This window comes from Pogona vitticeps, chromosome 8, assembly GCF_051106095.1.
Source record: "Pogona vitticeps strain Pit_001003342236 chromosome 8, PviZW2.1, whole genome shotgun sequence".
Lineage (NCBI taxonomy): Eukaryota > Metazoa > Chordata > Lepidosauria > Squamata > Agamidae > Pogona > Pogona vitticeps.
In genome coordinates this window covers 24,593,179-24,615,835 of record NC_135790.1, presented here as the reverse complement: position 1 = coordinate 24,615,835, position 22,657 = coordinate 24,593,179, and the positions used below count along the sequence as shown (strand labels likewise).

The 22,657-nt window shown below is 44.6% G+C and overlaps 1 protein-coding gene across 16 annotated transcripts in view; it reads left to right on the top strand.

The window, feature by feature from the left end:
* The window catches only part of GRAMD1B (GRAM domain containing 1B), a 129,841-nt gene that overhangs the window by 36,967 nt on the left and 70,217 nt on the right, over positions 1 to 22,657 (top strand). For 3 of the 16 annotated variants that reach the window (XM_078379621.1, XM_078379618.1, XM_072979177.2), the window contains exon 1: positions 22,353 to 22,507. The exons of 12 other annotated variants lie outside the window; for them this stretch is intronic. In XM_078379621.1, the coding sequence (XP_078235747.1) occupies positions 22,485 to 22,507 (23 nt within the window). In that variant the 5' untranslated portion in view covers positions 22,353 to 22,484. Of the gene's footprint in view, positions 1 to 5,258; positions 6,942 to 22,352; positions 22,508 to 22,657 lie in introns of those variants that run through there. One more of the 16 variants, XM_078379616.1, reaches the window with a different exon arrangement.

The following is a 22,657-nucleotide window of genomic DNA, read 5'->3' as shown; positions in this document are numbered from 1 at the left end:
TTTTAGTGTAAGAGATAACCTGTAAACCAGAGTGCATACTTGCTATTTATGCCTTGTCCACCTCTGCTGGTGGGAAATATTTCAACGAACAGGTCTGGTAGAAACTTGCCCCGGTGACCTGGGAGAGCTGCTTCGAGTTAGAATACGGACCAACAACTTCCAGAGGTTGGATGTCACAGGCAGACACAGACATACACAAAACCTTTTTATAACAAAAAGTCCCTCATGTCCTGTGGAGATCATAGGGAAGCAATTTTATAAGGTTTTTCATGCTCCTTGATTTTAGGCCAAATGGGGGCTTGTTTTAACAGGAAAAGACCCACTTTAAAAAAAACTGTTGCCTGAAAGAGTTTGGTGAAAATACACTGTGAAATTGCCCTGGTGGGGGGGGGCATGAGAAATATCTCCCCCCCCCTTGTGTCTGGGGGAAGATGAAGCTGGGGGTAATCTGGAGGCCCCGTGGCACATGGTTCTGATAGCTTACCAGACTAGGTAAATCAATGGACCGACCTTCTCTTGCTTTCACGCCTGCTTGTGAGCAACCCTAGACTTCTTTTTGGCTCTGCTGGAAGGCAGGAGGCGGCCCCAAATGGACCTTTTGTCTGTTCCCACAGATCGTTTTGAACGATAGGAGAAGATTGATGTGTTTATGTAATAAGTACACAGACTGAAAACAGGAATTGTTTTGCTGATCCTCATTGTCTGATGGGGATCAGCAGCTAATTGCCTAGGAGCTGAACCTACCAGGAAACTCTTCCCTTACACTTGGCAATCCCCTTCCCACATTAGAATCATAGAGTTGGAAGAGTGTCTTGGAGGCCATCTGGACTTAACCCTTAACCAATACAGTGTCCGCATTGCAGTATGCAGCTACAGCTTCCTTGAGAGCTGACTTCCAGCAGTTAAGGAGACCCTCATCTCCATCAGCTTCAGGAGATGATGTTCCTCTGTTGAACAGTTCTTACCATGAGAAAGTTTCCTCTTGCTGCAATCCACTTCCTTCAAATTTCTTTTTCTTGGTACTAGTCCCATCATTTGGAATGACATCCAGGAACTCTGCTCCATTTTCTGAATGTCAAGGCTTCAGATTTCTGATGACTGTCATCACAGCTTTCTTTAAACTTGTCTTTTTAAAACAAAAGCATATAAAGACCTTTTAACCATCTCTCGAAGAATTATTTCCAGAACTAACACCATTTGGGTTATTCACCTCCTAGACTTGCTCCAGTTTGTCACTGTCTTACTACTAATATTTCCAAATCACATTGGAAACTGTTGTGGTTTTTTAAGTGAAAGAGCAGAGATAAAGGCTGCCAAGTGTCAGAGAGGTAGCTGTGGGGTTTTATGTTCAAGAAAAATCCTCCCTGTGTCTTTTGTGGGGGCAGTCATTTATCAAATGATAACGTGCATCATAGAGGTGCCACCAAATAACTAAAGTGTAGAATTTCAAAACGAAGGGTGCAGGGATTATGGAGCCGTGGTACACACACTTTATTTATTTAAAGCATTTTCCCTTGCTCTTTAGACAAAAGGACTTCCAGAGTAGTTTCCAAATATCAATAGTAAAGGCAGCCAAGGAAAAAGGGATGGTGAGAGATGAGGAGGAAAAGCAAGCAGAGACAGCAGTTCCTAAAATTATGGCTCTTATCCCAACGTGCTGGGCTGGAAACAACCTAAGGTATAAGTTGATGGAATGGTCGCCATCTAGGTAGTAACTGAGAAAGGCAAAAAGAGCTGAGGTCTGTATTCTGGTCAGGATGTAAATGTGAACAATAGATAGCTTGCCCCATTTCTCTTCAGAGGAGATCTCCCAACCCTGCTTTCTTCTCTTTGGGATGGCCAATCCCACAGCTGTGCCACCAGCTGCTTTTAACCTTCTCTTCTGTTTCTCAGAGGTGTTGACCAAGAAGCGAGGGGAAAGGTGCCGTGTAACGGTAGTTCCTTTTTCGAGAAACACAAGCCAGAGTCCTCTTTGTTATGCGCAACTAATTGCATACTTCAGAATATGCCCAGGAAGTGAGATCCTGTAGTTGTCTAATTTCTGTTGATTTGCCAAGTTATATATAATACACAACATATTCTTAAAATTAATCAAAGGCATTTACATTTGATCAGATAGTAAATGTTTTGATAATAATGTTTGGTGTATTTAAGAAGAAAGTAAATGTTGCACACACTGCAATGTTAAGATTTTTTTTTCCTCAACATGACTTCAGAATTGCCTCAGATAGTGCATTGCTAGTATGCATGTTGTCCATTCTTCTGGAAATAATAGAACATATGTGGAAGGTTATTGTGCAAAATCAGTTACCGGTGCAAAGCCAATTATCATTGTGGGTGTTTTTTGGAATTTATTTTATTTACTGTAAATCTAAAATTGCCAACCCTAGCTACAGAAAAAAAGAAGCTGCAGACCAAGGCAATTGTATAGATGTCAAGTACTTGTGAAATATCGTTGACTCTGCAAGTACAGCTATTAAGTCTGGTTATATTCTGAGAGGCAGAAAGTATCCAGGATATATTGGAAACATTGTGCAAAGCAATTTTGTCCAATACAAGGGGCTGACAGTATTATGATATGGCTGTGACAAATAGCTGCAGATTTTTTTTTGTTCAGTAATTGTAGCAATTGGTCTAAATATGTATAACTGGAACTCATATGAGCCTTGCCGTTTGGAGTATGGCGTAGAGAATGTGAAGACTTATATGCAGTTTAGCTGACCTAATTGGACAACGAAACATCATCTGTAGAAGGGAGTGGAGCAATTAGGGGATGGCTGCTTTGGTCAGGGTGCTGAACTTAGACAGTCTTCTGGTCTGGTCTGTTAAAGATGTTACATTCTTAATTCCAACCTGCATTCATCTCCTGCTATCTGGAGTGGCTTGTAGAAGTGGCCTTGTCACTCACTGGATTGTGTTTTGGGGATTTTATCTGTAGCTTCTTCATTTGCCCGTGTGATCTTGAAGTCATAAGCCTTTTGATGTTTCTTCAGTAATATCTGTATTCAGTAATATCCGTTCTTCAGACAGCCCTTCAGGTGTGCTGTTGGACTGCAATTTCCATCTAGCCTCTAGAAGATGCAGTCCAGCAACATCTGGAAGGCCACACACTTTCATACAGCTAGTCTATAGGGTTTTTTTTTAACGCAACACTGCTTGCTTTCCGTGTCTGCAAATGTCCAGCTGCTGAGGCATTTAGATACTAAGCCCCAAGTAACCCCTACTGTTTTTCCAGGAGGTCCTTGTCCGGCATGGGAATCCATGCTGATGGGAACAAATTAACTGCTGAATTTCTGCCCATCATGCCATAACTAAAATATAGGATGGCTATTCATTTTCTTCAGCCAGGACCTTCAAATTGCAATGCTGTCTTTCTGTGCTGTGGCATTTTCTGTTCTCTTTTTCAACCTTCTTTATAGCATCTGAGCATTTGGGAGTTAAATTCCATCGTAGCAATATGTGTAGCTTTTAGACAACCACCTGCTTTTCATACATTTTGCAAAGGAAAAGTTCAGGCGTGTTTTCCTTGCCATTTAGCCTTTGGGGCTTCTTGTAAGCCTAAAAATAACGTCTATTTGCTACACCATCTTTGCTATCAGATGTTAATTTTTGTCATTTTTTCTGCCTTGGAATAAAAGTTCTAGCTGGTCTTTTCTTCCTGTTTTTCTGTTCAGAGACTGTGCAGGGCACAGGGGCAAAGAGGGAAAGGGAGGAAGAGTGTAATTTGTGGAGAAATTTGGGCACAAACATTTCTTGCCTTTTTGTGTAGTTGATTTATTATTGTAACTTCAGAATGCAGCATTAGCAGAAAAAAGAGAGAGAGAACAAACCTGAGAGAGAAAAACAAAACAGTAACAGTGGAGCATATGACTTCTTTTTGTGTTTTTTGACCAGATCAGCAAAATCTGTTGTATTGCCATGCCTATTGTCCTTTCTACTGATATAAGGAGGTGCTCTCAGTAGCTGTACAGAAGCAGCAGAATTTCTATAATTATACCCTTCAGCCTGCTCTGTATGGTCAGGCTCGCAACCTATCTGGATTTGGCTTTCATACTACATCTACACTCTCACTTTCCCCACCCTTTCCTATTTTAGAACTCTCAAACTCACACTCCCTATAAACTCACAATTTGTAAATTGTAGCCTGTGCACTAGATCCCTTTCTTTAACATCCATGTTTCAGAGACTTGAAATTAGTGCTTCCCATTTCTTTGGGATGGCATGGAATTTAGATGCCTGTTCTAGCATTGCTTTCAGGCTGTGGCATAATGTCTATTTCCAGTGAGGTTCAAAGAGGCTAGCCATGTGTGCAGAATCTGTGCCAGCACGTCTGCATTTTCTGGAAGGGGTAATCTTGCTCTGTGAAAATGCCCCACTGGGGATTTTTCCCATGTAGCTAGCAAATTATGCTGCATTGTAGCAAGTGGGAAACACATCGCTTTAATGGGCAATCCCTAAAGATGATATTGTGAAGTAGCCCTAGGTCATGCTAACACAAGACAGCAAAGAACTGTTGGAACCCTTTAATATTTTCTGGGCATACAAGGCTTTCAATCAGCTGCTCCCTGGATTTGTCGTTCTGTCAGATGTGTCTGAAAGATGCTCTCTGCATTGCATCAATATGTCACAGAAGCTACTGATAACTTCATAAAAAGTGGGTGGTTCAAATTTATTCCACAGCCTCTTGTCTCAGTTGAGGGTGGGGATGCTTATTTATATTTTAGGCAGCCAGAAATGTATTTTCTCCTAGTTTTCCTACTATTGGGTCCACATTTCCTTTCCTCTCTGCCTTGACGCAGCAAATGTCTATTAGTGGCATCTTTGTAATTATAGCTAAGTTAGTGGAAGTAAAATCTGTAGAGGCTTTCTCTCCTTCTGAAGGGAACAGTTTATCCCCTGGAGGACCAATTAATAACCCATGAGAGGAGCTGGCTGAAAATTATTATTTGGTAGCTTAGTAGCTTAACCTTTCCCTCCATATGTTTCCCTCCAATTATCCATGGCTCTGTTGTGATGTTGATCTTGGAGACCATAAAAGGCAAGATGACAGAGAAAGCTACCTGGTGCTCTAAAGGCCTGCACTTCCCCAACCTACTACCTCACAGACATCGCAGAACCCATCCTGCTCACAGAAAAAAAGGTATTGCAAGTCCTTTAATGTTAAATGAAGGTCCTTCAACAGGAAGCCTGAAGACAAGAGCTGGGTGGGAGGGAGTGTGTGTTGATTTAAATCAAACATACCATTTTAAACATTTCTTTATTTTTGAGGTGAAGTAAACCTAGAGGTTTGCAGATCTGTTCTTTTGGACTACAACTCCCAGAATTCTTCAGATTGCATAGCTTGTAAGGGCAGGCAGCCGGTGTCGACTATCCCTTCCCCTTTTTTGCTCTTTCTTATGGGTGTCTGCTCGTAGGGTTAATTCTAGCTTTTTCTGGAATCCTAAATGAAGACACACTTGCCCTTCCTCGTTCAAGACCAGTCACTCAGTTCTCCCCCTCTGTTTATGAAATTACAGTATTAGCTTTGTTTATAATCTGACCTTCTTCAAGAAGTTGAACAAGCGCTCTGGGATTCTTATGCGATCTTCTGTTCAAGTATTGATTGAGACCAGGTCTCTTGGCTATTCAGGAAGGAAGAGTTTAAGAGGACGGGGGGAGGAAAAGGTGGCACTTGCAGAGAATCTTCCAGGGACCAGATGACAGCCTCATGACACAGTTCTTCTTCGGCTTCTTGTTCTGTTCCTGCAGAGAATGTATTTTAGGAAATAAAGAGAACAGGGTGATATTCTAAGTGTTGGTAGCAGCAGAGGCAACTTTGAAAAGTCGCTTTGGATCTGCAGGGACTCTCGCCCTGTATTATTCGTGGCTGATTCATTAGATGAAAATCCTTGCTGTAATCAAGAGGGCCACAAAATCTTGCACGCATGTTGAGAAGGTTCATACCTCCTGCATATTTGAGGTTATGAGAGGCTTACCATCACCCTTCTCCAAGGTTGCAACATGAAATGCACCCCAAATGCCATCTGCTCAGAGAACCAAGGCAGTCCCAGAGAATGATTTAGATGGAATGATCTCTGTGAGGTTCTCAGGCCCTTTTGAACTTGGGCTCTGGCCATGCTTGTTGGCACAGGTAGGGCCTCTGTATTATCAGGTACACCTGCGTGTGCTGCTCAGGTGTTTGTGCAGTTGATTTGTTTGCTGATGCTTGCAGGAGGGAAAAGTTTGCACTCCTTAGGGAATCCATTTTCTCAGGGGCTGTGCTGGGATCTGAGGAGCAAAAGCCCCCTCCCTGCAGCCTGCACCACATCTGACATCACTTACAGGTGGAGCTGTGCAAGCAGGGCTATTTTGTTTCTTGAGAACTGGGACAGAGAAGACCTTCCCTTATTCAGATACGCAGGCAAAGCTGGCGAGGAAAGACTCCAGACATCCCATGAGGGCTCAAGGAAGGGAGAGCTACTGAAGGGGAAATGTAACAAAAGCTTTTCAGCCAAGGACATCAGGATCACAGCTAAGGGATGACAACAACAAAGATGAGGGTTTTTTTCCCCCCCAGGGAGAGGTTGAGCTCATGGAATCCAGTGGCACTTCCCTTAAGCTGCTTGCTCTTGGCACAAAGAAACCAGAAAATGAGTTAACTTCTGCCTGAAGAGAGAACAACGCTCGTGCACCAAGTTTTAAAGGCATGCGGTATCCTTGGGACCACTCTGTTTGGGTTGGACTCTGACCCTGCTCTTCCGTTAGGACCAGAAGGTTCATTGGGTTATTGGCCCTCGTTTTCCCATGGGCTGCCAGTGGCCTGCCTTGGCTGATGCCCTGCCAACCACAGCTATGGTCCAAAATCTGCATCCCAAGGAAATTTCCCCCAATGTCGCCATGAAGCAAGTCTGCCATTTCCGTGGAGTCTCTTTGAGGAAGAAGCTCTCCTTCCTCAGAATTAAGTAAGTGTTGGGCTGAGGGGAGGGAACAAAGGGGTCACTTGCATGTTTGCATGGGCAACGTATGTAGTGTCGTAAGGGTCACTGCATAGAAAGAGCCCTGTTGGATCCAACTGAGGGTGTGTCTCAGCCATGGCTTATTCCCAGCCTCTGCTGTTCAGAGACAAGGGCTGCTTTGTTGGCTCTTAATGTACAGGAGACAGTGGGATGGATCTGGGGGGCCTAGAGCTGATTTTTGTTTTTAATGCATCTTCCTTTTAATGCACTTCATGCATGTAAAAGGAGACCAATTTTTTTTACCTCTTATCAAGTGTATGACATTGAACGAAGTGCCATTATCATTTTTTTAAAAAAAGGAAAACCAAGGAAGATATAGGAAGGGAAGGGCATGGTAGTGGGGAGATGCTTATTTCACAGTTCTATATGTAAAACAAACAAACAAAAAACAATGATAGTCCAAAGTTGAAAGAGAACTGACCTAAGAACCCCCAGGGAAGAGGTCTCAAGAAGGGTAAATAGCAGAGCAGAGCCCTGTGGTGCTCTTAAATGGATGGGCAATGGTGGTGAATTAGAGAGTCTCTTCTCAGTGTCAAATTTAATTATGAATTATGCCATGACTTCAAGTCAATCCTCAGATTCATTAAGGAACAGGTTTGAAGTGGGGTATAATTAAAGGTTAATTGTCTTTTTCAACGTTGAAAAGCAGTGTTTTACTATCCCATATTCAGTGTTTGTATGTAGCACTTTTCTCTCCCTCACCGAGCTGGGAGTGGGAGATTTGATGGTAGATGTTAGAGGGAGATGTAGGGAGGATGGAAGGAAGTGGAGTTTGAGAAAATAATGATTTATGGGATAGAGTTGGTGAGAAGAGAAGAGAGGAAAACTAGAAGATGGTGAAGAATTGGAAATGCAGATGTTGTAGGTATATGGAGTCCAAGAAAATATTTCCTATTTAAAAAGAAAACGTTATGTCAATAGTGTGACAGTCTCTGAAGGCTAGTGATTTTCATGTACCACCAGTTCCTGCACAGCATGGCTTTGAGTTCAGTCTGTTTTTAGTAGACACTTTATGAAGGCATGTTAGCAGAAAGGCTGTGTGCTTTGTTTGCCTAGTTCACGTATTTGACCATGCTTAATTCTTTGCATAATAATGCCCAAAGTTTTCCTACACAGAATTCACCTCTGCATATGAGAAAGTTACTCCTTGAAATCGCCCTAACTTTGGTGACAAGGCACTAATGTGTAGCACTGGCCACCCACCCTCCTGTTTTATTCTGTAGACAAATGCCTTAAATTCTTAAGAGACCTAGTATATGGCCAAAGTGACATTAGAGATGACCCCCTTCATTAAAATTTAGTCACATTATCACAACTGAGGTGATATTTGTTATCTGCAAAATCAAATATATAAAGGCAGATTGTTCTGAAGGCATGAAGGCCAGTCAAACAGCAAAACAAGCTCATTTGCAAATTTCGTTGAAAAGAAAAACTCCCACTATGACCCAACCAGCCCTTGATGAATCCTGTCTTCTAATGATAAGTTGTTATAATGTACAGTTTGACTCTATGTTTTTCTCTATCAATGGGGCTATGGCTGGTACATTATCCAAAGCAATGTACAGCGGAAGAGATCATGTAACTCAAAAGTGGAGTATGGGCTCCATGATTTACTTGGTCAGCTTTGGAAACATTCAAGTTAAAATTCAAAACCTGCTGACTTGATTTCTTGTTTTTCACGGTCTTTGACTCTCCTCCTCTGCTACTCGGTGATGAAGTGGCATTCCCATTACTATTGTTCTTGCTCATTCATGCACACCCTTGCTGATCACTTGTGTTGAAAAAAATCACAGATCCAGTTCTTTTTTTCTTTTCTTTTCTTTTTTTACATAATGTTGACTTTTTTGGGTGGTTTGCCCTTTATTTGGCTGGGTGAACTTAGAGGCAACTCGAAACCACAGGAAATCAATTGCTACCACACAAAATGTGCATGGGATAGAGGTTACCCATCTGGAAGCTATGGGATATGATTCTCTGAACCATGTACTCACAATCGAACATGCTGATGTCTCAAGCTGTGGAAGAATTGGCTTTCCCAAGCCCTCAGCAAGACATGCTGGGTGGTTATGATCACCCACTTCTTATACCTCTGATGCCTCACAGGCCTATGCTGACATTTTTGAGGAACACAGGATTTTTGACAAGAGGTCAAGATGAATGCTCCCGTTTCTCTCCCTAGTCTGGAGCCTCTTCCACCTGGTGGCTTGGCTTCAGTGGTCACTCCCAAGCCCTTGAAAAATCATTGTGCCACAAGAGAAAAGGGCTCAGCAGTCTGGGTGTTTGAGACGTTCTGTCCTCTAAAGAGCAGGGACTGTGTGAAACTTTGGAGCTACACTCCCTTTGGGACTAAACTGTGCCAACTCTCTTTTACCTCCTTTCAAATTATTTTATTTATTGATTGATTGATTTGATTTGATTTGATTTTTACCCCGCCCCTCTAGACCATGTCTACTTGGGGCGGCTTCTTTGCGTCTTCTCTTCTTCCCTATCTCAGCAATAACTGAGGAGGGTGCAGACAATGTGAGGCACCTTCACAGTTGAAGCACAGAGCTAAGGTGCTTTTATGGCCATACTGGCGGTGGCACTGCATGATTCCACCCACGGTGCACCTGTTGTGTCTATGCAAGGTCTTGCCTGCGCTTGATTCTATACACGTAACTCTCCTCCCTGCATAAACATGTAAACTTTCTTCATACGGTGTGTGTGTGTGTGTGTGTATATGCCTGCACAGGACCTTTTTGTTAAAAGATCAAAGAAGACTGCTTTTCTGGCAGTCACTTTCTGTTTGCTGTAGTCTAGATGTGGATGTCAGGAAAAGGGTGGAATGGAGGGAAGATATGTCTTCCCAAATGACTCGCTGCTGTTCGCTGGGAGTGGTGTGGAGAACTAAAAATAACGTGGAATTGCAGGGTGGGTTCACATGATCACTTAACTACACGGTAATTTTGCTTGGCAGCAGTTAGCAGTAAACAAGAGGGGTTTTTTTTTGTTGTTGTTGTTAATATCCCAGAAAGAGAAAGGGACATGGGTGTGTTTGTGTTCACACAAATACTGAAATGGGGTAGGACAAACAAAACAGGCTTCATCGAAACGTGTATGAAGGAGGTCCTGTTAGTAGAACTTAATAGCAATATCAATATTTACAGTGTAAAAAGATGGTGAATGGGGTTGAATTGCCTTGCAAGAGGGCAGGGATATTCAAGTGCCACTTAATGGGAGGCTATTAATTGAGTGATTGAACATCAGACCCTGATGTTGGGAAAGTGTGAAGGCAAGAGGAGAAGGGGACGACAGAGGACGAGATGGCTGGACAGGGTCATCGAAGCGACCAACATGACTTTGACCCAGCTCCAGGAGGTGGTGGAAGACAGGAGGGCCTGGCGTGCTCTGGTCCATGGGCTCACGAAGAGTCGGACACAATGACTAAACAACAACAACAATATTAATTGAATAGCTGTTTGGAGCAGAACTATCTGTCTTGCCTTTCACAGATATCTTTTTATCTCAGTGGTGTTTTGGACTCTTTGCAAACCAGACCTGGAGGGTCTGATTTCCAGCAAGGACATGGAAAGAGGGAAGAAGATTTTGAGCTTCAAGATGCTTCACTCTTCTCTTATCTGGGCCTTTTCTCTTCAGAGTCTTTCCATCAGGTATTCTTCTGCCAGCCCAAGTTGTTGTTTCTCTTGTTGTTTCTCCCTGGGCTGTTGAAAGGGAAAAATGGTTAGCAAAGGAAAGTGTTGAGGAGTATTCTCTCACTTGCTGCTTTGCTGCTGGAAGCTGGCATCCCTGCCCTACACTGCCTAGACTGTACTACATGGCAGGCTTTGGAAACTGATCATCTGAGATAAGCTGCTTCTGAACATAGAGGTTCTGTTGAGAAAATTATACCCTTGCCTGCTTCTCTTCCTAACACTGGGTGTCAGAGGCAACATGACTTAGACTCCGTATAGCTTCACTGTATGAAAGGATATAACACAAGCATGTGATGTAAGTAAAGAAAATTGTTTAGTTTTATCCTTTGATAAAAGGCTTTGTAAAAAAAAAGAAATGGAGTGAGAAACAAAGGAAGAGTGACAGTCTGCAGGTTTGCTTTTTTGGTGATGTCTTGCTGATGTTTTTTTCTAGGGAGCTGTTTTCATACACAAACTGATGTTTTTGGAGTAAGCAAAGAGAGATCCCCAAGCAGTTTGAAATTTTTGGGGTCGGACAATCTCTCTGCCCAGCTTTAGCTCTCTGTTGTTGGATGCTGTAACCTTGTTCTGCAGGCTTGGGGAGGGACATTCTTTGAGCACCAGTGCTAACCTCTGGTCCCATGCGGGGGGGGGGGGGAATAGCCAACTTTGTACTGATTGGTCGGCTGGGATGGAAGAAAATCCTGAATGAGTCAGCAAACAGGAGGCTGAAGAGAGAGTACTGAAGAAGCACCTGGCTGGTCTCTCTTCCCTCCCCTCCAAAGAAAACTATCCCAGGAAAAGAAGAAAAAAATCTAAAGGATGGAGTGATGGATCAGCAGCCTTTAAACAACCTTCTTTCCCCCATTCTGAATATAAACAGAGCTGTCATCTCTTTTTTACCATCATCCTCATTTTTGCCTTGAAGGAAACCCCATCGGATTCGTCTTGCCAATAGGCTTGGACTACAATCGAAGGCTATGCATGGAGAGAGGGAGAGAGATAGAGAGTGGGAGGGGAAATACTCTAGATGAGAGCAGCTGGTATCATAGGAGGACAGGGAAGGAGGAGTCAGCTTGGAAGAATCTCTGTACTGTCAGCTGATCCCGGCCACGAGAATTTGATTCTGATTATTATTACCTTCCAAATCCTTTCCAGTCTGATGCTGAATTCTTCTTTAATCTTGCTGGGTTGGTATTTTTGTTTTTAGTTGTTGTTTTGCTTTTTGTATGTGTGCTTGCATTATACCCTGCAGTGGAAGCAGCAGAAGCAGAAGCAGCAATTTGCTTGGAGAAGCCCAAAGCCAGCTGTGTCTTCCAGATTGGTCCTCCTGGGGAAAAAGGAAACAAGTGAGGGGAGAAAAGAGGCTAAGTCTCCCTCATGGAACATTTCGCTTCTGGAGCTCCTTGACTTGCCTTCCTGTGTGGGGTCGAAACTGCTGTGCCTTACCTGAAAAGCAAACTTTTAAGAGGAAAGAGAATCTACTAGCAGTCAATGCAGCAATGACTTTGCATCTGTTTGTAACAAGACCTGAAGCCCTTTCTGACCATTCCTCACGGCTCAGAAGCGCTGTGTAGGATGTGTGTTACTGATCATTGAGTTCCTCTGTTGGATTGGACAACCTCTTTCCTTTAATTTTCCCCAGCCCATTTTTAAGGGGCTGCCTATGGGGCAGGGTGGGCTTATGCAGAGGGCTTTTCCCTCCTCCTACTTTCTTCAATGAAACTTGGACAGCATTCTTGCAACTGTGACTCTGGCTGCCTGAATTCTCAGCATAAGCTGTGTACAACTACTTCTGTGTCCTTCTTTTCTGCTACCTTTGTTTCTGGGCCAGCTGGAATTCTGTTTGTGAGTTCTAGTGCAAAGATGGCCGCATGTGTAACCCTAAGACACCATGCGCCGTAACAAGGTCAGCCTTTTCCACCACTACTAATCACTCCCACCTCCGTGTCTCTCCACCTCCAGCTGCACTTCCCTGCCTGCTAATCTGTATATTGTGCTATGTCTGCTTCTCTCTCTCCTCCTTCATCCCTTTACGCTTTCTGCAATGACTCTTGCTGCATCAGCATCCCTCCCCACTCCATGACCTTTTCTTCCTCTTCTTCCTCTTCCTCTTCTTCTTTGGAAGAACAGAGGGGTTTATTTTTGGGATAAGGCTTGCTCAAAGACCTCTGTGTTTTCAAGATGCCTGCTTTGTCTTCTTGGAACATGTTGGCCAGACTGAAATATCATAAGAAAGGGAGGGAATGACCTCAGGACATGGAATCCAGGTCAGGCTCCATTATTGGACAGAATGGATGCCTACTCTGGATGCCTGTCTCCAATGTTAATCTCTCTTAAAAGATGCCTTTGTAGCGCCGACCTGTGTATTCTGATGCATACCGTAGTCGGGAGAAAGCATGCCTTGGGATATCTTTGCCGTTTCACTGGTAACGGAAAATAATCAGCTAGGTTAGGGTTGAATAATCTGTGTTGTTTGTATGGCTGAGTGAGCGTTGAGCCTTGTTTGTTTCTTAATAATGATTATGTATTGCCACTTCAGTTCTCATTTACAGTAACCATTCCCAGAGTATAAAATACTCAGAAATAGTTGAACATACCCTCCTTTCAGTGGCACATTGGCATGGCGCAGCTTTCCCAAGGCCACACAGGTGGCCAGACACATAACCCTACCAGAAACGCACAGTTTGGGTGATCTTGGCTAGTCCCTCTCCTGGGAGACACAATGAGTATTCAAACCTCAGCCTTTGGCTTGGCAGCCAGGCCCTCCAACCCACTGAGCTATATAAACAGATACCGCTACCTTGACTCCAGTTTGTTCTGGGCAGCATACATGGCTTGCTTCCCCCCCCCCCCCCCATGTTATCCTCACTACAGATTCGTTAATTTAATTTGATCACATTCGTTGGTGTTTGCCTTTTTAAAATGTAAGGATTTGAACATTATTCACCAAACTTTGTTCTTATTCATGTATGCAATCTGGATTTGAATTAGATGGCTTGATGAGGAATTTGAAACCCCATGAAATTCCACATGTCCAGGTGAGACTGAGACAAGGAATGCTAATTGTTCTTGTCACAGTTTCCTTAAATTGTTTCTCTGTGCAAAACTTGTTTCATTTTCCTTTAAGAAGCAAAGTGCCCATACAGCAAGCACAAAAGGACTGGCTGACTATTTAAAACCATGCAAATAACTCTTTCTGCAGTTCTCCTTAATGACAATGTGCTATTAATTCTTGTAACTCCATGCAACAAAGCGATGGCTCTACTAATTTTGCAGTTTGCCTTATTTGCTTTATAGCATAATTTGAGCAATTTTGCTTGCTTTGTGGAAAAAAAATGTTGTTTTCATTACCTTCTCTTATCAAGAGGTCCGCAAAATGTTTCACCCTCTTGTGGGACTAGGGAAGTAACTTAGCAGTTCCACACAAAGATAACACAAGCAAGAATTTACAAGAATGAATGGCTGAATGTATGAATATTATTACCTCTAAAAATGTTAGACGAGGTTTCTGTAAAAGTGAGTGAATTCACTGAAAGCTTTTTGGAGTTTTCCTGGAACACAAAAGTCAACATATTGTTAGAGAACTGGGAAAGAAATCAAAACAAGAACCAACAACTCTTAAGCAAACATGGAAGGGGATTCCATAAGCCACATAGACGGTAAGAATCACAGGGACTGTAGCATTAGTAGACACCTGATTGCTGCTTTTCTGTTTGTTTGTTTTGCCAAACAGTTACAGCAAGTTGTCAGTGGGAAAAACTTTATTGTCCTATTAGCCATACCCTATCTCCAAAATTCTTATTGGCCCAATAGTCTTTTTTTTATTATTATTTTTGTCAATCTCAAGCTAAATCCAATGCTAGTTGTATGTGGAACAGATATATGGGAATCACAGGGATTTTAGTTATTTATGACTAACAAGTCCCAGTCATTTCTATGGTTCTACTTTAAGTAAAGATAACATTGGATTTGGCCCTTTACACTTCTGCTATAGTATACTAGCAATCATGCCTCTGTTTCCTCAGTGATTTGTATGTACTGATGATGTGCAGCTTGTACTGTATTACGTTATGGCAATGGAACTACTAGGTATGTACAGCTGGGGGCAGGGCAAGGATCTTGAACCTATTGAATGCTTCAGAACTTCCAACCTTTTGCACAGTGCAAGAGGGGGCAAAGACCTGTCTTTGGGAAACTCTTTGAGCTGGGACTGAGACTCATTTCATGTATTACTATGTCAAAGCTGGGTTTGTAATCATGTACCATAAAGAGATGCAGCCCCTAATGAACTTACTAATGTGATACATGAGTTTACAAACATGTGTTGGTAGCATTCCTATTTGGCGTACATGTCTCCCACACATTAAGTGGGAGACATGTACACCAAGTATGTTTTAAGTGTTTTATGTGAAGTGGTCCAAAGGTTTGTTTGTTGGGTTAGTTGGTGGTGAGAGTGCTATTAGACCCTTTGAAATCTGTGCAGCTTATCTGCTTGGGCAGTTTCTATTCAACTGCCTTAATGGGATAAAGAGACTCTGATTTCTGCTTCTGACCTGTATAATACAGTAGAGAGTGGTGAAACCAGAATCAGTTTTGGACAGCATGGATCCCTACAACTCTGCTCCCTGTTCATAGGAAGTAACTCCCTCTATGGGTGGTGTAAGGAAGGCAGCTGTCCAGCAGAAGACCAACTATGGCCTTTCATTCAACCACCAGGAAGGAGGCCTACAATTCTAGAGGTGTGAAGACTTATCAGCTAAATGGTTATTTACGTGTTTGGCTTGACATTTTAAGAGAACACTTGTAGCAATGTTGACTCCAATGTGATTTAACCAAGTTCATCCTTCATATACACTTTAAGCCTTGGGTGGGCAACTGTGTCTTCCCAGATGTTTTTGGAGCTGCAGTCCCAACACCATCTGGATAGTCGTAGTTACCTACCCTTGTCTTAAGCAGAGAGCACTTGGTAGCCACATACTAGTTAAACATGGTGGTCAACATGTAACTGTATTAGGAACGGAAAGTCTAAACTGTGTTACTACTTTGAAATATAATTACTTTGTAGTTAATTTGGAAGTTACTGAAACTGACTAATCCTGGTGAAACCGATCTCTCTCTTTTTGCATATGAGACTATTTAGGCCATTTGTCTGGAAATGCTCATGAATAATAACCTCATGCTTCAGTGTTTCTCTGCTTTTGGACACATTTGTTGCCTTCTATTTTGGTGGCACACTACCTGCAAGCTGCATCCAATCAGAACTCATTTTCACAGGACCTCTAAATGTGTTTCTCTTTCCCCCCCTTTCATAGCACTGTTTGAATTTTCAGAGAGTTGTATATTTATTATTTCTGTAATTCTGACACAAACAGTAAAACTTTGGCCAGTATCCCCATATAGTGTATTTTGGGGTCATGAAACACTTAAACGATAGGGCATTATGTAGTATAATGAGTCCTGTACTTTGCGACTCACCATTTTTGTAACTAGCCAGGATGTTCTACCAGTTGTCTGGGAAGGTTGCATAACCTCTCTCTCTCTCTGGCCTAACTATTAGCAAACACACTGAACACACTGTGAAAAAGGAAAGCGTATGAGTCGAGGGTCATACAAACATGCCTCTTTTTGCAAATTTGTATGTTTCTTAAGCTTTAGTTGAGGAGGCTGTATTTCATAAAGCTATGATATGTGTGCTTTATAGATTGGCTAATGTGTGTTCAGGGGTAAGCCTTGGCTATGTTTTGGTGTTTGAGCATTTACTACTTGTTTATTCTTATATATAGTAACATTAATGGAGGCACTAAATTAGAGGCAGCCTCTGTAAGTTTAACATTTTTGGTGCCTCACCTCCCATGTTTCTGTGCTCCATCAGAGTACTCTGCTGGAAATTATTATAGCAATACCATCAGGACACACAGGATTTTACAGAGGAACATAAAAAAGAAGAAAGATCCTTGTCACAAAGAACATGTAGTCTAAATTTAGACAGTGTTTGTGGAAGCACAGAAATAGGAGAAGCAAATCCAGTTATGGGTACATAAGTGCTCTTCAGATTCATGAGTGGGGCTAAGAGTTAAGCCAAAGCCTTCCTGGAAGTGATGGGTTTTGAGGAGAGATTTAACGGGAGAGCAAAAGATGCTGGAAGCAGTAGCCACTAATTTTGTGTGAGAGAGAAAGAGAACAAAGCACAAGCAATTTAATGGCCAGAGATGCTTTGACGGTCTTCCGTGCTTGGGCGTCTTTTGCCTCTTCTTAAGGTCTGCTGCTTTCCTTCTGGTCAGTTGCACGCATCTGTTTCTGGAGCTGACAGTTCAGAGAATGCATATTGATTTATGGTAGTGAAGTAGGCCAGGAACGAGAGAACTGCAGTCGCTGTGATCTGAGAGAAGCCATCCCTGCTGGGCAGGAAACCTCGAATGATGAATGGGGACGGATGAAGTCATCGCTCTCCCGTCCAATCAGAAGGCCCGGTCGAGTCAGAAAGGCAGGGCCTCCACTGCAGATACAGATGCCTTTCAGTACTCGAGTTGGTACACATTTACCTTAGATGATGATGACTTGATGATTTCAATGCCAGGGCAGGGTGGCTGAGACAAGATTCTCAGTGAAGGACCAGCCTTTTTCCAGTTGGGCTTTTAGGGGGGTGGTGTGGTGAGGTGAGTGTCTTTGTTTTGCTTTTTCCCGAGAGTATGGATGATCAAAACCTCGCCTCCTTCCTTCCCCCCTGCCTGCACTGGATCTTGTTTTAAGTGCATCCTTGAATATCCCTACACCTCTTATCAATGTCCCCAGCACCTTTCCGGCTTGACCTTCTCTTTCTACCTTTCCTCCCTCCCTTCCCCATTGCTACTTGCCTCTGTCAACATCAACCTTGTCACATGTATCCTGTCTGTTTATCCTATTTTGGTTTCTTCCCAAACGTGCCGTGTCTTCCGAAGTCCACAGCTCAGCAACGCAAGGCATTGATGTCTCTTCCCTTCATGAGGAAAGGAAGGCAGGTCATATGCCTGCTCCCTGAAGAGGCTGGGAAATGGGGGTGTGGAGGGAAATGAGGTTGGCTCTTCTCCTCAACAGTCTGCAAATACCTTTGTTCATCATGAACAAAACACTGAGAAGTAACGCTTCCTGCCAAAATAGCTTTACCAGCAACTTGCAGATATTTCTGCTCCTTATCACAGGAGATCATATGTCTCCTGACTTATGGCCAAGGTTGGCTGGTGGCCTCCACTGGAAGTGACTTGAAAGATTGGGAAGAGCTGTTTTTCCGACCACACCTCCTTCTCCAGTTCGTTCCTCATCCACCTGTAAAACGTATATGTCTGTCTCCTCAACCACCACCTCATGTTTTATTTTCCCTTCTTTCCCTCTCCCATCCTCCTTCTGAATGACCTTGTTGACTGATAGGCCAAGCAGAAAATATGGAGGCGTCTGATATGGCGACAGCAAAGGTAGGATGGAAATGCTGCCGGCCTCCTTGTGCGTAAGTGGCTTCGCTTGGCAAATTCTTCCTTTTCTTGCATTATCTTTACCTTTCTTATATCCTACCCCTGAAAGCTTTGTTCATAAAAGACTATAAAATATGGAATGATCTCAGAATCTGGCCAAGAGGAACTTGTGTCCTTCCACCATCCTTCCTCCCCGCCCCCTGCTCTTCCCTTTCTTCTTTTTGGACCGACACTTATGCATATATAATCTTGGAGTCTTGGGTGCTCCCCCCTTCATCTTATAGAGCATATTGCTGTAGGCCCCGTTGGTGGGATAAATGGGGGATGGAATGCCTGCCTGCCACCTTAACATAGAGCTGTTGCAAATGCTTTCCTGCATTTAAATAGTGTAGGGTAAAAAAAGTGGGCTTTTATAGGGACTTCTTGGAGGGCTGGCAAACTTGATTGTGTTATATTAGCACACCGCTAGAGGGTATGTTTGAGGTATCATTCCCATGCCGATCAATGGTTTGCTGATTGGAAGCTGTCTGAGGAGGAATGTCTAAGTGACTACCCTTCTCTGAGGTAGGAGCATATATGGGTAGAGTGAAGGACTGCATCCTGCTTGCTTGTTATCAGCAGATGATGGGAGTGCATCAGTGAGGGCTACTGGAGGCCATGATGGCAATTACAGTGACAGGCCTCATCTAGAGAGGCTGCCAACTGTTGCCCACTTTAGTGAGGCCAAACTCCTGCATCTTTCTCAAAGAAGCTCTTTAATCCAGCCGGAGCTCATGAGCCACACAATCCAGAGGCAAGCCCAACCTCCTGCCATTGCCGTCACACACCAGGAAACGGAAAGAAGTATTCCAACCTTGTTGGAATTTCTGTCCACGGTTGACTTGCATAACTCTCTGACACAGAGAAAATTAACAGGTGAAGTTTCCCCCCTGTGATGACACAGAGGTGGAATAATTTCACTACTAAGTATTTTTTATTAGTAGGGGATATTGCAAATGTCAGGATTAACAAATTGGGCAGCAAGATAGAACAAAAATGCCCTGGAACACTGAGTTGACCCTTATTTCTTGGAACATAGATGAAAATATGTCAACCTAACCTTTTTTTACAAAGGACTTCAAAGCTTTCATATCCGATATGAAATGCAATAGACCTCCCTTTGGCCTCATATTCCAAAAGCATTGTTCATTATTATTTTTAAAAAACAATATAACAAAATATAGCTGGAGATGTTATTTTCACTTGTTTATAACTGGTTATGTATTTATTCCTTGACTCCTTTATTTCCTCTGCACAAAATTCTTCATGTTTTTCCCCCCACAGTGAAATATAGCTTTCAGGTTCTCCTTGATATATGTTTGCCCTGACTATTCTTTGCTTGTGATAATTGGTTATTGTTACATGTTAAGGGTTATTCCCCCCCCCCCGAAACAAATGGTAGCTGAGAACATTTCTTACAGAGTTCAATAGAGTTCAATGAACCACCACTTCCAAATTATATATTAGTTTGCTGCTTGTTTGTCAATTTAACTCCTATTTGGTCTTCAAGAGTGAAAGAATGATGAACATATAATGTTATTTATTACAAGTATTTATTGGTCTTCTGCCCATCAAAATCCCTAAATCAATGCACAACAAAATTGATTAGATTTTTTTAAAAAAATAGATAACAATTTTAAAAGCTATTTTATTATAGTGCTAACACTCTTCAAGAAAAGATTTAAAATAATCTCAAAAGCCATTTTCAGATCAGTTTTTGAGACCAAAGGCTGTACAGAACCAGTTAGGATGGAGAAGCCTGACATCCTTCCAGAGGAAGTTTTACATTTGGGGCGCTCTTAACATAGAAGGCCTTGTCTTCTCAGCAGGCAAGACACACAATTCTGTTGGAGATTCTGTGGAGGCTCATCTGTAGCAAGACAGTCTTTCAGATACAGTATTTTCAATGCCGTCAGACGAACCAGCGTTTCCACCATACTACACATTGGCAAGGCAGTTGGGGAGATCAGAGAATTACCTGCTTAAATTGAATTTGCTGAATTCATAGCTGGAGCAGCATTTGTACTTCCCAGCTTCCAGCTTATCTTTGCTGTTGTTTTGAACCAGTTCATGGTTGTCTGCCATAAACACCGTGACTGTTTTGGACCAGAACTGTGAGAAAGCATTGCAGAGGCACTGTAACAAATCATAAAGCAGAAATCCCATAATTAGCTCTCCACAGTCCTGATTTCCCCGTCTTGCTCTCCTCTGCTTCCTTGATGAATATCTGGCAGCATCTCTCCCTGTATGTTTTGTCTCAGGACTGCTTTGCCCTTTATATAAACAGCCTCATTCCCTTTGCATCTTTTGTCTAATATTCTGGTAATCTCCATGAGCTCTAAATTGTTCCTTATAGGGCAGACTGGCTCCTTGCAGGGCACCTATAGTTCACCTTGCCTCTTTCCCCCAGCCAGCCCATAATTTCTAAACAGGTGGCTCTGCAGCACTGCTTTGTCCCCAGTTTCACCAGGCCTGCAGCTCTCCTGACCCATTTTTGCAGCAATGCAGTTCCTCCCCCACCCCCTTCCAGTGACACCTTGCATGCCAGAGAGGCTCGGCATCCCAGGGAGATGCGCAGAGTAGAAAACAACCGGGGGGGGGGGGCTAATATGTGTGGGTTTAAAATTGGGAGGACGTTTGGGCTCTATCATGACTAGTTTGTAGTTTGCTGTGCTTTATTTTGAGGAAACAGGACCTGTGTGTAAAACACAACATCGTTCTGCATGACATTGGCAGAAGCACAAGAAAAGATCTCTGCCCCATGAAGTTACAGTGTAGATATTTGATCTTGCATAACTGAGAATGTTCAGGCTGTTTTCTGTATGCGTGCAATGAAACACATTGCAATTTGATCGGTGGTTACTTTCCTGCAGATTTGGGGATTAGCGTATGCAATGAAAGTTTGCTACTCTTAGATTAATGTAAACTATGAAAACATATCAGTGCAGTGGTTCTTTTTTCGGGTGCTTGGTGTTGGTGTTTTGACTTTGTTATAGATGAGGTTTTTAGTTGTGAAAAGTGGGAACTGTTTCCATCTTCCACACAGTGCTGGCAATGGATGGGGCAGACCTCGGCTCTTCCCTAGAGAAGTTTTTTTGCAGGTTGCGTTTGGGTCAGCTGTGGCAGAGGAACTGGCCAGGGTGGACACTTTTCTTGAGCCTCCTGCACACGGTGATGCTCTTTGCTTGCCTTGGAGAACTGCTGACCCTCCCAGATGGCAGGTGTGGAAGCGTTTGGAGTTCAGATCCCAATACTGAACTCAGCTGACCCCATGGCGATGAGGGATTATGGGAGTTGAAGTCCTGAACCTTTGGAGGGGGACAGCTCCCCCCACCTTGGCCCTCCGCGCCCAGTGCCTTTTTGCCTTCCCGATTTGTAAGCCCCCGCTGGGACGAGGCTTCCCCGGTTAGGGTGGCCCGGCTGACAAGAGCGGGTGGTGGTGGTGATGGTGGTGGTGGGTCTGGCTTGAGAGCAGCGAAGTCGCCATCTGATCCTAAAGCGCCCCGATGGCTCGGGAGCCCAGCCGGCTGGGGAGCCGCGCGGTTTCCTCTCCCGGCCAGCTTGCCCAGGCGACCGAGAGGACCGCCGCGGCCCGTCTCCTCGCGAGCCAGGGGCGCGCCGCTGCTTCCCGAGTCCGGGCTGGCGGGATGGGCGCGCTTCCGCCCGGTCCGGTGCAGGCGTGCTTCGCTGCACGCCCCTGTGCGAGACCCACGTTGAGCGAGCGAGCGAGCGAGCGAGCGCGGCTCTCGGCTCTCCTCCTCCTCCTCCTCCTCCTCGGGCCGGCGGGCGGGCGCCTTTAAAGGGCGGGCGCGCCGGTGGTGCCCGGCCGGCAGGGCAGGCCCGCCGCGTTGCGCGCAGGGGGCGCGTCGATTCCGGTACGGTGGAGGAGGAGAGGAGCCGGGAGGCGGAGAGGCGCCGGCGCTGGGTCCCGGATCGCGGACCCCGACCCTGAGCCCGCGCAGGCTGGCTGGCAGGGCTGGCCTGCCGCCGCCGCCCTTGCCCCCGCGCGCCGCGCCAGCATCTGAGAGGCTGCGGCTGCAGGCGGCGGGGAGGCGCGCCGAGGCCATGGCATGATCGCCGCCTCGCTGGCCTGCCCGGGCTCCGCAGAGCCTCCCTCCGCCATCAGGAGCGGCGGCGGCGGCGGCGGCGGCCGGGGCCCCGCCTGGGCCTCCCCCCCCTCGTCCCCCTGCCGCCCGCCGGCCCCCTTCCATGGTGGCCCCGGGTGCTTCCCCCTCCGCCTGCCGGGCCTCCTCCAGTATGTCTTGGGAGCCGCGCCGGCCCCGTCAGCGGGCAGCCAAGGCCACGGGCACCGGCTTCTCGTGACGGTCCTGATGAAAGGCTTCAAGCTCGCCTGGTAAAGCGGGGCCCGGGCGGGGCGGGGGGGGTTGGGGAGGAGAAGACGGATGATGGGGGGCGATCGCGGGCGCTCTCGCCGCCTCGGTCCCCTTTCCTCGAGAGTTTGGCGTCCTTGCCGGGAAGCCTCAAAGTTGCCCCCCCCCGCGCG